At 34.5% G+C, this 17,324-nt stretch overlaps 1 protein-coding gene across 2 annotated transcripts in view; it reads left to right on the top strand.

Moving 5' to 3' along the window:
* LOC111544190 (A disintegrin and metallopeptidase domain 3-like) overlaps positions 1 to 17,007 on the top strand; it is a 79,884-nt gene extending 62,877 nt beyond the window's left edge. Inside the window, exons 19-21 of one of the 2 annotated variants that reach the window (XR_002732060.1) lie at positions 12,545 to 12,710; positions 13,968 to 14,018; positions 16,891 to 17,007. Coding sequence is in view for 1 of the 2 variants with exons in the window: in XM_023214648.1 (XP_023070416.1) it covers positions 12,545 to 12,710; positions 13,968 to 14,016 (215 nt within the window). In the remaining variant the exon portion in view is untranslated. Of the gene's footprint in view, positions 1 to 12,544; positions 12,711 to 13,967; positions 14,045 to 16,890 lie in introns of those variants that run through there. The other variant, XM_023214648.1, reaches the window with a different exon arrangement.
* The last annotated feature ends 317 nt before the right edge of the window (positions 17,008 to 17,324 follow it).

Genomic DNA, 17,324 nt, shown 5'->3' with positions numbered 1-17,324 from the left:
GCATATAACTAGATATATGAATATCTTAATATGGCAACTTAAGAGCATAGGAGTTAAAGACAATAAGAGTTAAAGATCAAGAAAAAATATATGCCAAGAGGTTGTTAGAATGAGTTTCCTTGTTCCCACAACTTAGAATTTGGGGTACTTTATTGGTAGATGATACTGAAGAAAGTAGTTTCAGTTAATTTAGGAAGAAAAAAGTAGTTGAAATAAATATGTACATAAGTAAATTAAAAGAAGAATAAATTAACCTACGCTCCTCTTTCACCAATGTTAAAATGTTGCAAATCTGTCCTACAATGTCAAAACTGGGAAATGAACATTGGTAAAATACAGAGACCTTAATCAGATTTCTCCAGTATATTTATACTCATTTGTGTGTCTGTGTGTTTGTGTGTGTACGTGTGTGTGTGTTCTATGCAATTTTATCACAGTTTAGATTTATGTACAACTATCACAATGACAGTGCATAGCTGTATCGTCACTACATGGTTGTCTAACATGACCCCTTGGTAGATACATTTTTTTCTTTTCCCTCATCTCTAACTCTCCTTCCAACCATTAAATGCTTCTCCGTCTCTCTAATTATGTGGTTTTATGAATGTTATATAAATAAAATTATATGCTTTTTATGTTTGTGCAATTAACTTTTTTTCTTTAGCATAATTTCCATGAATAGGATCCAAGTTCTTGCATGTACCAATACTTAATTCCTTTTTATTGATGACTAGTTTTCATTTGTATGGATATGCCATAATTTTTTAACCTTTGATCCACTGAAGGGCATTTGAGTGGTTTCCAGTTTTAGTTATTATGAATAACTCTGAGGTGAACATTCATGTGGAAGATTCTATGTGAAAATAATATTTTAGTTGTCTTGGATACATGCACAAGACTGTAATAGCTGAGACATATTGTAAACTACTTATAGTTTTAAAAGCAATTGCTAAATAATTTTTCAGAATAGCCGTACTGTTTGACAATCCCACCAACAATGTATGAATTACCCACGTTTTTGCACTCTCACCAACATTTGATTGTACCACTGTTTTTTCTTTAATTTTAATCATTCTATTAGCTGTTTATTAATATCTCATTTGCACCTCCCCATGGATAATGATTTTGAATATCTTTAATATGCTTATTTGGTTGTATATTCTATTTAGTGAAAAGTCTGTTCATACATTTTACCATTTACTAATTGGATTGTTTGTGTTTTTTAAATGTTCAGTTTTGAGAGATTTTATGTTTTTTAATTTTTATTTTTCATTAGTATGGGTACATAATAGTTGTATATGTTCATGGGGTACATGTGCTGTGTGTTAGACATACAATGTGTAATGATCAAATCATAGTAATTGGGGTATCCATCATCTCAAGCCTTTATTATTTATTTGTATTAGAAACATTCCAATCACACTCTTTCAGTTATTTTAAAATATACAATAAATCATTGTTAACTATAGTCTCTCTATTGTACTACTGATCACCAGACCTTATTACTTCTGACTGTATTTTTGTAACTGTTAACCATTCCCTTTTTATCTCCCCATCCCCACTACCCTTCCCAGGCTCTGGCAACCATGAGTCCACTCTCTATGAGTTCAATTGTTTTGTTGTTTTTAGCTCCCAATTATGAATGAAAACAGACAGGCACCATCTGTCTTTCTGTGCCTGGCTTATTTCACTTAACATAATAGCCTCCAATTCCATTCATGTTGTTGCAAATGACAGGATTTTATCCTTTTTATGGCTGAATAGCACTCGGTTGTGTATATGTACCACATTTTTTTATCCATTCATCCACTGATGGACACTTAGGTTGATTCCAAATCTTGGCTATTGTGGATAGTGCTGCTTTAAATAAACATAGGAGAGCAGGTATCTCGTCGATATACGGATTTCCTTTCTTTTAGATATATACTCAGCAGTGGGATTGCTGGATCCCGTAATTCTATTTTAGTTTTTTTGAGGAATGTCCATACTGTTCTCTATAGTGGCTATACTAATTTACATTCCCATCAACAGTGTGTACCAAGTGCTCCCCTTTCTCCACGTTCTCACATTATTGCCTTTCTTTTGGATAAAAACCATTTTAACAGGGATAAGATGATATTTCACTGTAGTTTTTAGTGTCATTTCTTTGATGATCAGTGATGTTGAACCCCTTTTCATATAGCTGCTTGCCATTTGTATGCCTTCTTTTGAGAAATGTCTACTCAGATCTTTTGCCCATTTTAAAATTAATTTTTTTATTGAGTTGTTTGAGCTCCTTACATATTCTGGTTATTAATCCCTTGTCAGATGGGTAGTTTGCAAATATTTTTTTCTGTTCTGTAGGTTGTCCCTTCACTTGGTTGATTGTTTCTTTTTCTATGTAGAAGCTTCTTAGCTTGATGTGAGTGGATTTGTCAATTTTTGCTGTGATTGCCTGAGCTTCTGAGGTCTTACTCAAGAAATCCGTGCCCAAATCAATGTCCTGGAGAGGTTTCCCAGTATTTTGTTCTAGTTGTTTTATAGTTTAGAGTCTTAGATTGAAGTCTTTAATCCATTTTTATTTGATTTTTGTATATGGCAAGAGATAGGGATCTAGTGTCATTCTTCTGCCTATGGCTATCTAGTTTTCCCAGCACTATTTATTGAAGAGACTGTTCTTTCCCCAATATATGTTCTTGACACCTTTATTGCAAATAAATTAACTTTAATTAAGTGGATTAATTTGTGCGTTCTTTATTCTGTTCTATTTTTCTGTGTATCCGTTTTATTCCAGCATCAGGCTATTTTGGTTACTATAGCTTTGTATAGTGTAAGGTCAGGTAACATGATTCCTCCAGTTTTGTTCTTTTTACTCAGGATTACTTTGACAACTCTGTGTCTTTTGTCATTCTATATGCATTTTAGGATTATTTTTTTCTATTTCTGTGAACAATTGCATTGATTCTGCATATTGCTTTGTGTGGTAAAGGCATTTTAACATTGTAGAACTGTTAAATTCAGTAAAGGTGCAGAATACAAAATGCCAACAGCCAACAATCTGAAAAACGAATGAAGAAAGAAATTCCATTTACAATAGCTACAAATAAGATGAACTACCTAGGAATAAACTAAAAGAAGTGAAAGATCTCTACAATAAAAATTATAAAACATTGATGAAAGAAATTGAAGAGGAAAAAAGAAAAAAATGCCATGTTTATGAAAGATTTTATGTTTTACAGATACATGTATTTTGTTGGATGTGTGATTTGTATATATTTTCTCCAAGTCTATAATTTGTTTTTTCTCAGAACAAAATTTCTCTTTATATGACTTTTACTAATAAGGTCCACTTTTTTAGTTACTGGATTGTGCTTCTGGTGTCAAGTATATGACCTCTCTATGAGTATTAGGACCTGAAGATTTAAAAAGTATAGCCTTATGGTTTCCATTGAAGCCCATAATATATTTTAAAGTAATTTTATATAGGATGAGAGATATAAGTCAAGATTAAATTTTTGATAAATGAGTGTTCAATTACTGTAGCATTTTTTTTTAATTTTTTGTTTCCATAGCTTTTTGGGGAAACAGGTGGTATTTGGTTACATGAATAAGTTTTTCAGTGGTGATTTGTGAGATTTTGGTGCACCCATCACTTGAGCAGTATACACTGAATCCAATTTGTAGTCTTTTATTCCTCACCCCCTTCCCATCCTTTTCCCCTGAGTCCCCAAAGTCCTTTGCATCCTCATAGTTTAGCTCCCATTCATGAGTGAGAACATATGATGTTTGGTTTTCCATCCTGGAGTTACTTCACTTAGAATAATAGTCTTCGATCCCATCCAGGTTGCTGCAAATGCCATTAATTCATTCCTTTTAATGGCTGAGTAGTGTTTCATCATAAATGTATGTATCATCACACAGTTTCTTTATCTCACAGTTTCTTTATCCACTTACTGATTGATGGGCATTTGGATTGGTTCCACATTTTTGCAATTCCAAATTGTGCTGTTATAAACATGTGTGTGCAAGTATCTTTTTCATATAATGAGTTCTTTTTAATGTACACAAATCAGTAGCTCTCCTATATGCCAACAGTGACCAAGATGAGAATAAAATCAAGAATTCAACTACTTTACAATAGCTGCAAAAAATAAAATAAAATATTAGGAATATACCTAACCAAGGAGTTGAAAGACCTGTCCAAGGAAAACTACAAAACACTGCTGAAAGAAATCCTAGAGGATACAAATAAATGGAAACACATCCCATGCTCATGAATGGGTAGAATCAATATTGTCAAAATGACCATACTGCCAAAAGCGGTCTACAAATTCAACACAATTTCCATCAAAATACCACCATCATTCTTCACAGAAAATAATTCTAAAGTTCATATGGAACCAAAAGAGAGTCCACATAGCCAAAGCAAGACTAAGTAAAAAGAACAAATCTGGAGGCATCACATTACCTGATTTCAAACTATACTATAAGGCCATAGTCACTGAAACAGCATGGTACTGGTATAAAAATAGACATAGACCAGTGAAGCAGAATAGAGAACCTAGAAATAAACCCAAATACCTACAGCCAACTGGTCTTTGACAAAGCAAACAAAAACATAAAGTAGGGAAAGGGCACCCTGTTCAACAAATGGTACTGAGAAAATTGGCAAGCCACATGTAGAAGAATAAAACCGGGTCCTCATCTCTCACCTTATACAAAAATCAACTCAAGATGGGTTAAGGCCTTAAATCCAAGACCTGAAACTACAAAAATTCTAGCACAATTTTTTAGAAAAGTTATCTTTCATCTATTGAATTGTTTTGCACCTTTGTCAACAATTAATTAAACATATTTTTATTGGTATTTTACTAGGTCTCTGTTCGGTTCCATTGATTTGTGTTATTGCATACACTAGTACCACATTCTTTAACATCAGGGAAAAAAGGAATTTCTATCACTTTATTCTTTTTTTTTTTCAAAATTGCTGCAGCTGTTCTCAGAGCTCTTCTTTGTCTATATGCATACATAGTAGCATAAGTTCATCTATCTTTATTTAAAAATCTTGCTGTGATTTTTACAAATCAATTTAGGAAGAATTTACATCTTCATTATTATTGGATCTTTCAGAAAGAAATCTGCTTTGATTTCTTTCATGAGGCTATTGTAATTTTTACCATGTCCCATGCATTTATTATTTCATTTTTATTTCATTATCTTCAGAGCAATTTTAGATGATGTTGGATGTTTTTTATGTTTTGATTTCCCCTTGTTCCTTGTTAATATGCAAATATACCATTGATTTTTGCACATCAATCCTGTATTTTCCAATATAATTGAATTCAGTTTTCTGAGATTTTTTTGTTTTTGCAAGTTCTTTGGGATTTCTACATAGGTGATTATGCCATCTTCAAATAGGTTTGAAGATAACAGCTTTCTTTCTTCCTTTCCAATATGTATAACTTTTATTATTTTATTGCACTTCCTAGACTTTCCAGGCCTATGTTGAATAAGAGTTGTAAGCGACTCACCTTAATAATTATTTTAGCAGAAAAGAATTTATTATTTCACCATTAATTAAGTATGATGGTAGCTGTAGGGCTTTTGTAGATATTATTTATTAGTTTGAGGAACTTCCTTTAATATGTATTCATTGAGATGTTTTGTATTAATTTTTCAAATGCTTTTTAGTATCAGTTGATAGGAGCATATGAACTTTGTAGTTCACTGATATGATCAATTACATTGATTTTTAATTTTGAATCAATTTTGAAAATATAGAATAAATTCTTCATGATTTATTAATTTTTGTACTTTACTAAATTTGATTTGTTAATATTCTGTTGAGGATTTTTGTGTCTAGGTTGGTGAGAGATATTGCCTGCCTCTCTCTCTCTGTGTGTGTGTCTGTCTCTCTCTCTCTCTTTCTTTCTCTGTCTCTCTCTTCCTGGTATTTATCTTGTTTTATTGTCAACTAAAGCTGACATCATAAAATGAATTGGGAAGTGTTTACTCCTCTTGTGTATTCTAGAAGTGATTGCTTAAAATTAGCATTAAAAAAACTTTAGTAATAATGTCCAGTGAACTCATATGGGTCTGAAGATTTATTCTGTGGGAAACTTTTAAAATTAAGATATTTCTATATTTTCTTAATAAATATGTAGACAATAATATTATCTGTTTCATATTAGATGAGTTAAAGTACGTTACACTTTTTCATGGAACTGACCAACTGATTTCTTTTTACTTCTATCAATTACTAAGAGAGGAGTTTTTAAAAATTCTAATCATAATTATGTGTTTTTTTTTTTTCATTTTATCAGTTAGTTTGTATTTCATTTTATTTTGATTTTTTCTTCATTATTGCATGTGTAGTTTAGATTTATTTCTGGTGTATTGTTGCTTTTATTATTTCTGTAATGTTTATCTTTGTCTGGAATTCTATTTTCCCTGAAATTAACCCTTATTAGTTACCTATAACTTGTAGGCCCAAAACCATTTTTTTAATGTAAAAAACATATTACAAGAAATATATAAAAGTAGAAATAAAAATAGTGAAATCAGCTTTATGAAAAATTTCAATAAAAAATTTTAAATATAGAAAACTCAATATTTTACTCTAGTCTTTGAAGGATATATAACTAAAGTGCTCTATGTGTTTTGAATACAGTTCCTGCTGTCAAACATGGATCTAGATCATATCCTTTCTATGACTGTGAGGAACATTTGAAGTACGTCTCTAGTAGGTTAGAGGTGACTATACTTTGTGATTCTTTTTGAGTGTGTGCATTTATATCTTCAAAAGACAACTTTGATGGTCACAGTTTTCCTGATGTTATCCTCTTTGTACTATAATTAAAATATTTTCAGTTCATTTTAATAAACATCTAAAATAATTACTCAGTTTTTAAACTCCTACATTGACTCCATTCAATCAACTCTGCATAAATATTCAACTTCACTATGTGTCCACTTGTGAACAATATCCAATAAATGTTCATGTACGTCTTCCATAGAAGCTGAAATACTATTTATTCTAAATCTTATTTACAGTGCAAGAAATCTCAAGTATTTATGAAAAATATTGCTTGCTGAAGTCCTTCCTATTACATGAGTACTGGATGAGAATTCTATGTATCCATTTTGTCTCTTGAAATATATCATTGACTCACTGATTCTTCACTTGAAAAAAATTAGGATATCATCATCTAAAGACTTGTAGTCTGACATTTCATTTATATGGTCAATTGCAACATTTTTGTAGACTAAATGTTTGCATTCCTCAACATTTTATTATGTAACCTAGTTCATAATGTGATGGTACTTGGAAGTGAAGTTTTTGGTATCTAATTAGGTCATGAAGGCAGAGCCCTCTTGAATGGGATTCGTGTTCTAATAAAAGAAAGCAAGAGAGATCCTTCATCCCTTCCACTACGTAAGGTTAGAATGAGAAGATGGTTATGAACCAGAAAATAGGCCCAGAGAATAAATCCGCCAGTGCCTCTATTTTGGAATTCCCTGCCTCCAGAATGATGAAAGATACATTTCTGTTGTTTGTAAGCCACCCAGTTTATGATATTTTTGTTACAACAGCCTGAACAGACTAAGATAATCATTACAGGCTAAACTGTTGCTTTATGTTTCTTTGCATCTGTCAAATTAATAATTGTATAATATTTTCTTCATCAATAGTCTTCCTTATATTATTATAAGCAGTAAAAAAAGGCTGAATTCTCAAATGTGTTCAACAAAAGCTATGACAGAAAGACAGAAGTCTCCAGGACTTTGTTGTACTTTCTTGATAGTTGATATATCACATTGGACAAAAATATAAGAAAGCTGAAGTTTTCCAGAGGAATCAAAAATGGATCCCAGAAATAAATCTTCACATATATGATCTAATGATTTTCAAGAATGCCTAGACCATTTATTGAGAGAAAGTTCAGTCTTTTCAATGCACCATGTTGAGATACCTGGGTATTTGCATGTAAGAGAATGAGGTAGGGCCCTCATTGATACCATATACAAAAATTAACTCAAAATGGATCAACAATCTAAATGTAAGAACTAATATTATAAACCCTTAAAACAGAAGACATAATAGGAAATTGTAATAACATGGAATTGGGCAATGATTTCTTTGATATGACTCCAAAAGCACCATCAGTAAATGAAAAAACAGATAAATTAGGATCCATCATGATTACGAACTGTTGTGCGTCAAAGGATATTATCAAGAGTGAAAAGATAATCCACAGAATGGCCAAAAATATTTAAAATAATCTATCTAATGAGGGATTAATATTAGGAATATATAAAGAACTCTTACAAGTCAGTAACAACAACAAAACAATTTCATTTAAACATGGGCAAAGTAGTTGAATATTTTTAATACATCTTTGAGGAAATGTCAAGCTGGGGAGCAGGCTAGTAAGCACAAGAAAATGTGTGTTTTTCACATATTAACATTACTAATCCTTGGGGAAATACAAGTAAAAACCATAATGAAATACCAATTTGTACCTATTAGGATGGCTATTACAAAGAAAATTCAAAGCATATCAAGTGTTGACCAGGATATGAAAAAATTGGAACTCTTTGCATTACTGGTGAAAATGTAAAATAATGTGGTCTTTGTGGAAAACTTCATGCTGGTTGCTAAAAATATTAAACACAGAATTAGCATATTATCCAGGAATTCCACATCTACATATATGCCCAAAAATAGTAAAAGCAGAGACTCAAGCAGGTATTTCTTTATATATATAAAGAAATAAATATATATATATATATACTTTAAGTTCTAGAGCACAACGTGCAGGTTTGTTACCTATGTATACATGTGCCATGTTGGTGTGCTGCACCCATTAACTCGTCATTTACATTAGGTATATCTCCTAATGCTATCCCTACCCCCTACCCCCCACCCCACAACAGGCCCAGGTGTGTGATGTTCCCCTTCTTGTGTCCAAGTGTTGTCATTGTTCAATTCCCACCTATGAGTGAGAACGTGCAGTGTTTGGTTTTCTGTTCTTCTGATAGTTTGCTGAGAATGATGGTTTCCAGCTGCATCCATATCCCTACAAAGGACAGGAACTCATCCTTTTTTATGGCTGCATAGTATTCCATGGTGTGTATGTGCCACATTTTCTTTTTTTTTTGAGACGGAGTCTTGCTCAGTCGCCCAGGATGGAGTGCAGTGTCGCGATCTCGGCTCACTGCAAGCTCCACCACCCGGGTTCACACCATTCTCCTGCCTCAGCCCCCTGAGTAGCTGGGACTGCAGGCACCCGCCACTATGCCCAGGTAATTTTCTTTTCTTTTTTTTTTTTTTTTTTTTGTATTTTTAGTAGAGATGGGATTTCACCATGTTAGCCAGGATGGTCTCGATCTCCTGACCTTGTGATCCGCCCGTCTCGGCCTTGCAAAGTGCTGGGATTACAGGCATGAGCCACCGCAACTGGCCATGCCACATTTTCTTAATCCAGTCTATCACTGATGGACATTTGGGTTGATTCCAAGTCTTTGCTATTGTGAATAGTACTGCAGGAAACATACGTGTGCATGTGTCTTTATAGCAGCATGATTTATAATCCTTTGGGTATATACTCAGTAATGGGATGACTAGGTCAAATGATATTTCTAGTTCTAGATCCTTGAGGAATCGCCACACTGTTTTCCACAATGGCTGAACTAGTTTACAGTCCCACCAACAGTGTAAAAGTATTCCTATTTCTCCACATCCTCTCCAGCACCTGTTGTTTCCTGACTTTTGAATGATTGCCATTCTAACTGGTGTGAGATGGTATCTCATTGTGGTTTTGATTTGCATTTCTCTGATGGAGAGTGATGATGAGCATTTTTTCATGTGTCTGTTGGCTGCATGAATGTCTTCTTTTGAGAAATGTCTGTTCATATCCTTTGCCCAGTTTTTGATGGGGTTGTTTATTTTTATTCTTGTAAATTTGTTTTGAGTTCTTTGTAGGTTCTGAATATTATCCCTTTGTCAGATGAGTAGATGGCAAAAATGTTCTCCCATTCTGTAGGTTGCCTGTTCACTCTGATGGTAGTTTCTTTTGCTGTGCAGAAGCTCTTTAGTCTAATTAGATCCCATTTGTCAATTTTGGCTTTTGTTGTCATTGCTTTTGGTGTTTTAGATGTGAAGTCCTTGCCCATGCCTACGTCCTGAATGGTATTACTTAGGTTTTCTTCTAGGGTTTTTATGGTTTTAGGTCTAACATTTAAGTCTCTAATCCATCTTGAATTAATTTTTGTATAAGGAGTAAGGAAAGGATCCAGTTTCAGCTTTCTACTTATGGCTAGCCAATTTCCCGGCACCATTTATTAAATAGGGAATCCTTTCCCTATTTCTTGTTTTTGTCAGGTTTATCAAAGATCAGATGGCTGTACATGTGTGGTATTATTTCTGAGGCCTCTGTTCTGTTCCATTGGTCTCTATCTCTGTTTTGGTACCAGTACCATGCAGTTGTGGTTACGGTAGCCTTGTAGTATAGTTTGAAGTCATGTAGCGTGATGCCTCCAGCTTTGTTCTTTTGGCTTAGGATTGTCTTGGCAATGCGGGCTCTTTTTTGGTTCCATATGAACTTTAAAGCAGTTTTTTCCAATTCTGTGATGAAGAAAGTCATTGGTAGCTTAATGGAGATGGCATTGAATCTATAAATAACCTTGGGCAGTATGGCCATTTTCACAATATTGATTCTTCCTATCCATGAGCATGCTATGTTCTTCCATTTGTTTGTGTCCTCCTTCATTTCACTGAGCAGTGGTTTGTAGTTCTCCTTGAAGAAGTCCTTTACATCCCTTGTAAATTGGATTCCTAGGTATTTTATTCTCTTTGAAGCTATTGTGAATGGGAGTTCATTCATGATTTGGCTCTCTGCTTGTCTGTTACTGGTGTATAAGAATGCTTGTGATTTTTGCACACTGATTTTGTATCCTGAGACTTTGCTGAAGTTGCTTATCAGCTTCAGGAGATTTTGGGCTGAGACGATGGGGTTTTCTAAATATACAATCATGTCATCTGCAAACAGGGACAATTTGCTTTCTTTTTCTAACTGAATACCCTTGATTTCTTTCTCTTGCCTGATTGCCCGTAGCCACAACTTCCAACACCATGTTGAATAGGAGTGGTGAGAGAGGGCATCCCTGTCTTGTGCCAGTTTTCAAAGGGAATGTTTCCAGTTTTTGCCCATTCAGTATGATATTGGCTGTGGGTTTGTCATAAATAGCTCTTATTATTTTGAGATACGTTCCATCAATACCGAATTTATTTAGAGTTTTTAGCATGAAGCACTGTGGAATTTTGTCAAAGGCCTTTTCTGCATCTATTGAGATAATCATGTAGTTTTTGTCTTTGGTTCTGTTTATATGTTGGACTATGTTTATTGATTTGCATATGTTGAACCAGTCTTGCATCCCAGGGATGAAGCCCACTTGATCATGGTGGATAAGCTTTTTGATGTGCTGCTGGATTCTGTTTGCCAGTATTTTATTGAGGATTTTTGCATCGACGTTCATCAGAGATATTGGTCTAAAATTCCCCTTTTTTGTTGCGTCTCTGCCAGGCTTTGGTATCAGGATGATGGTGGCCTCATAAAATGAGTTAGGGAGGATTCCCTCTTTTTCTATTGATTGGAGTAGTTTCAGAAGGAATGGTAGCAGCTCCTCCTTGTACTCAAGCAGATGTTTCTATACCCATGCTTATAGCAGCATTATTCCCAATAGCCAAAACATGGAAAACCCAAATGTTTATTGACAAGTAAATGGAAAACCATAATAAGGTGTAGAGATACAATGGAAGATTATTCACCCTTGAAATGAAGACAATCCTGTCACACCCTACAATGTGGATATAAACTGAAGACCTTATGATCAGTGAAATAAGCCTGTCTCAACATACAAATATTATACGATTCTGCTTCTATCAGCTACCTAGAGTAGTCAAACTCAGAGTCAAAGTAGAATGGTGGTTGCCAGGGGTTGAGTTCTGCTTCCATTAGTACCTAGGTTAGTTAGATTCATGGAGTCAAAGCAGAATAATGGTGGTTCCGCTGGGGAGAGGGAAAAATGGTGGATTAATATTGAATGGGTAAAAAATTTCAGTTTTGCAGAATGAGAAAGTTCTGAAGCAGGGTAGTAGTGATGGTTGCACATCAATGTGTATGTACTTAATGCAGTTCACAAAAAGAAATATGATACACTAAAATAGATTATATTATATAAGTAAATATTAAGTATACATGAAGGGATTATAAGTAAATTTATGTCAATAAATATGTATTTTTATGTCAATAAAATAAGTACATTTATAACAATATTATATATTGTCAATGACAGTGTATTGTCAATTATATGTATAAGTGTATTGAGTTGACATACAAAATGTGTAATGCACTTTGGGGACCAGTCAGAGAAGGCTAAAAACACTTTTAAATTCAAATATATTCATTCTTTAACTGTGTTGAGTTCTAAATTTCTATAATTCAAATTCTGGTATGATTTGATCATTTTTCAAATAGTTAAAAATGTACTCTCATGTTTTCAGATAAAAGTGTACCCTTGTTTCCAAAACGACGTGCTGCTCCTAAAAACAATGGTCTTTTGATCAGTTTCTACATTTTTTCACCTTTGCTCATTTTAATTGCTATTGTCAGTCTTAAATGGAATAAAATGAAGAGATATTGGAGCAAAGTGGGAACAGTAAGCAGCAAGTAAGTAAATGTATTATTTTTAATTTAATATTAAAATTGATTATGGGAAGAATTCAGTGCAATTCAGAATCCAAGAAGGGACTCTAGGATGGATTGGATTAATGTTTAGAAATACTGAGTAAGCTCAGGCCTGTAATCCTAGCACTTTGGGAGGCCGAGGCAGGCAGATTGCCTGAGCTCAGGAATGTGAGACCAGCCTGGGAAACATGGTGAAACCCCGTCTCTACTAAAATACAAAAAATTAGCTGGGTGTGCTGGCATGTGCCTGTAGTCCCAACTGTCCCAGCTACTTGGGAGGCTGAGGCAGGAGAATTGCTTGAACCCAGAAACCAGAGGTTGCAGTGAGCCAAGATCATGCCACTGCACTCCAGCCGGGGCAACAGAGTGAGACAAGAAATATTGAGTAAGTTCTCAGCATATAACAGTTTTTTGTTTGTTTTTTGTTTTGTTGTGTTGTGTTTTTGTTTCAGTCATCTGAGTATCCTGCATGTTCTTACAGGGCCAAGAACAATTAAAGCTATTCAGTAAAGCCTCATTGCCTTTCACATAGAAATTCAAGTTCTCTACAATTGTTTAGGAAGTTCTGTTGACTTCCCAAGGAACCCCATTTCTCTTGCATTGACAACCAGTTGTGCCAAAAAGGTCCACAGAAATAGTCGGGGAAGAAAATTTTGTGAATAGAATATGTAGAAGTTAAGAAAAATAGGAGATGGTACAGAATGAGGGAGAGAACTCAGATAGGATACTTTGTATTTTGTGCATAATTAATATGGCTCATGTTTTTTGGAAATTATAGGTAAGGTAACTTGTACAGCTTGTTTTTTTTTTTTTTTTACTCTAACACCACATCAAACCATAATTTGCTTTATGAATATGTAGGGATTTGAGAACTCAAAAGGAAGAACAAGTGGGATCATTGATTAATTAAAACGGACAAAATCTGGTCACAACAGCCTAAGTTTTACAACAGTAAGTGGTTTCAGGGCCGCCAGGGTAAGAAATGAAGTAGGGCTGAAGCAAAAAGGATAGCAATGAGCCAGATGATCAGGTACTAGGTCATTATCTTTAGCAGTTGAAGGCTTTATAATTGACGTCACCCCTTCTTGTCTATGTCCGTTGTTTCCAAACTGACTGCTCTGCTTGCACTTGGCCACTTGATACATATTAATTGATTAATTAGTGCCAATCTAGCTTTTTAAACTTTTCTTGATTTCGCTCAAGATTACAGTGTTTCCTAATGCTATCTCTTTTATACAGATCTATCTCAGAAGACAGCAGTAGTAACAACAGCGAGTCACAGAGTTAAAGGTGATGTGAAATAAATTGTTAAGAAAATGATAACTCATGGAGTATTTTTTTACTTTTAACAATACCTTAGTATGAGAAAACTATTATTCCCATATTTCATCATCTTGACTCCTATTTATTAATACCATATAGTAAAACAAAGATAAGAGAATATATTTGATGTTAATCATGTTTTATACTTATTTAGAAATATTTAATGTTAACTAATATTAGCCAGAGATGTATTGAACAACATTTTTGTAATAAAGAATGATGTTACAGAGATTATAAATATTTTTGTAAAATATTCATAAACAATCATACCTCCTCTGGCCTTATTTAAGGTTCTCATTGGGCGATTTACACAGATTGTCTCTCCACATTTACAATAATTGATCCTTACTAAAATGCCATAGATATTGTTACTGGTATTTTAGAGATGAGGAAATGGATAAAAGGAAATAAATTGATTCCCCAGGAAAATAGAATTTTAGTGAGTATTGTAGTGGAGTTTAACTTAAGACGATCGGACTTCAGAATTTAAACTCTTAAGATTGCCACAATATTGAACAAATATAGCCTGATATATGACTGGGGATTGGGAATGGAATTTACATCGATTGAGACACATGAGATGCCAGGCAAAATGTTAAATGCACCTTTCTTCAAAGGCAGAAAGATACTTTTTAAAAAATTTTTAACATGGGACAAAATAGGCATTCATATATATTGTTCAAAGTTCTAATTCATATGTGTAAAGAAATAATTATATTTGATGTGTTAGGCCTATCACTGGGAATAAATGGAAAATTCAAAACTTCAACCATGAGTGAGATCAAGAGTTCATCTAATTACTTAGCTGCCATTCCCTCATATCTGACTTTGTTGACAGTTAAGTCAATGGGTCTCTGTTTCCTTATCTGCCACTAAACATTGGGAATTAGAGAGATACTAGGGCCGAAGCTTTCTTATTTTAAATTGTAAGTGGATCATCATAAATACTACTCCCCTTCTCCTAGGAAAAAGTCAAAACCAGACATCCAGGCTTTCCCAGGGATAAAGATAGAGCTTTTCCATTCCAGCTGCACATCAAATCTACCCCACACAAGCATATATCGGCATTATCCATGCAAATATCTTCACAGCAGCTTTCAAAACATATATATGATATGATGCTAAAATAAGTCAGGAATGTTGGAGAAATATCAGGGATGTCATTCTATTTGGAGAAGAGTTACCAAGAGGGTTGCAGTTGTGATGAGGTCGGAGAAGTAACACCCATGGAGGGTCTTGGTGCTCTTGGAGGCCATCTGTCTTACTTTGAGTGAAAAGGAGGAATCACTGGATGGTGCATGTGACTTACACTTTAAAAAGCTGCTTTGTTGAAAACAAACAGCTATATGATGGCAAGAGTAGATGTAGAGAAACTACTGCAGTAATCCAGGTGAGAAAGGATGGCGCTTCAGACCAGGGGTGGTAAGGATGGTCTTATGGATACATTTTGAAGGTAATGCAACAGAATGTACTGACAGTTTGGATGCAGAATGTAAGAAAAAATGCTTAAATAATATGGCTATTGATATACAGCAGGAAAATAGCAAGGCTAAAAAGTAAAACCACCCTCTTTATTTACAAAATTTTGGCTTTTGTTTTTTTGTGATGGAGTCTCACTCTGTTGCCCAGGCTGGAGTGCAATGGCACAATATTGACTCACTGCAACCTCTGCCACCTGGGTTCAGGTGATTCTCCTGCCTCAGCCTCCTGAGTAGCTGAGACTACAGGCACACACCACCACACTCAGCTAATTTTTGTATTTTTAGTACAGACAGGGTTTCACCATGTTGGCCAGGATGGTCCCGATATCCTGACCTCGTGATCTGCCCGCCTCAGCCTCCCAAAGTGCTGGGAATTTGCAAGTTTATGAATACTGAGATGTAAAATCCATGTAGGTAACCATGAGCCAAAATAAGTATCTTGTATGTCACAATGAGGAGTTTAAATATTCTTCTATATGACTAAGAACATAGGTAAGGTACTTTTCAAGATGGTAAGAAACGGATTTGGTACTATATGTCTTGTAGTTTACAAATTTCACTGGGATAAAATAGGGAAAGTAGATTCAGTCACAAATGGAAAGTAGTGAAGCTGTTAAGAGACTGTTGAATGCACAGGAAAGGTGTGATGAGGACAGGACTGGAGAGGAGGAAAAGCACAAAAACATTTTCAGAGGTATGATAGAGGGCCGATCTGTTAGAGTAGTGACTGGATGGACGTTTTTGGGTTAGAATAAAAGAGAGAACTAAAAAACCTCCACTCTTCTGACAGAATGGATAGTGACACCTTTTACCAGTGACACATTTTATAGTAGAGAAATAACTGGTTTTGTTTGGGGTGAGGAAGTGGACAGGATGAAGAGTTGGTTTGTCTTTAAACAAGTGTGTGGATTCTTACCACTGGAAATGCACAGAGGGTTTTTGAAAGTTCTTTTCCTCCTCAGATACATAGAGAAAAATTTATAGTAATTCTTTCCTATTTTTTCACATATTTCTGTTGCTGTTTTTTTTCTGTTTCCTTTTTGTGGTTTTCCTTTATACTTTTCTTCTGTTTCTTTGTTGATGATTTTCATTTATCCATGTAAAGTTTAGAGACTGTGTAAATTAAAAATATAAATATCAATTTATAATATTCCCTTTTAATGTAGCTATCACAATCCATTTATGAAAAATAAATTTAGATTTATAAATTTCCTGAATCACAGACACAGACTGCACCAGTATAATCAATGTCTCATTATACTAATTAAGTGTTCTACCAATAGTTGAATAGTAAATAACAGCTTTTATTAACAGTGAAGATTTAACATTTTTATTTTTTCATATTTCCTCTGCAACAGTAACCAAGTGATAAAATCAAAGCCATCGGATGAAGAAAGGATATTACCAAGAAACTCACCATTAACTTAAAACTTTCAATTTCACAAAACAAAATAAATCATATGACTAAAAGCATACAAGCTTGTGTCTATTGATTCTTCTACCCTCCATGATCCTTTAGCAGGAGGTGAGCAGCTTTGTCTCTTTGTAACTTTGGAAGTTGTTATATCATAAGCTTTAAAGCCTTCTGAAACAGGAGAGTTCAGTTATCTCCCTCACAAGACATGTGGCAGGGGAGTGGCTCACCTGTTCGGATGCCCCTGCTCAAAGCCCTCGTTTGCTGATCTGCTTGTCTTGCCACATCTGTAGCAGTTAACAGGTATACCCTGGGAATTGTGGGGTTTGTGGGCTTGCTTGGTGGACATTAAAGCCCTTGTCTCTTTCCTGTATTTCC

Source organism: Piliocolobus tephrosceles, chromosome 7 (genome assembly GCF_002776525.5).
Source record: "Piliocolobus tephrosceles isolate RC106 chromosome 7, ASM277652v3, whole genome shotgun sequence".
NCBI classification, from domain to species: Eukaryota; Metazoa; Chordata; class Mammalia; order Primates; family Cercopithecidae; genus Piliocolobus; species Piliocolobus tephrosceles.
This window is presented reverse-complemented; position numbering and strand designations above follow the sequence as displayed.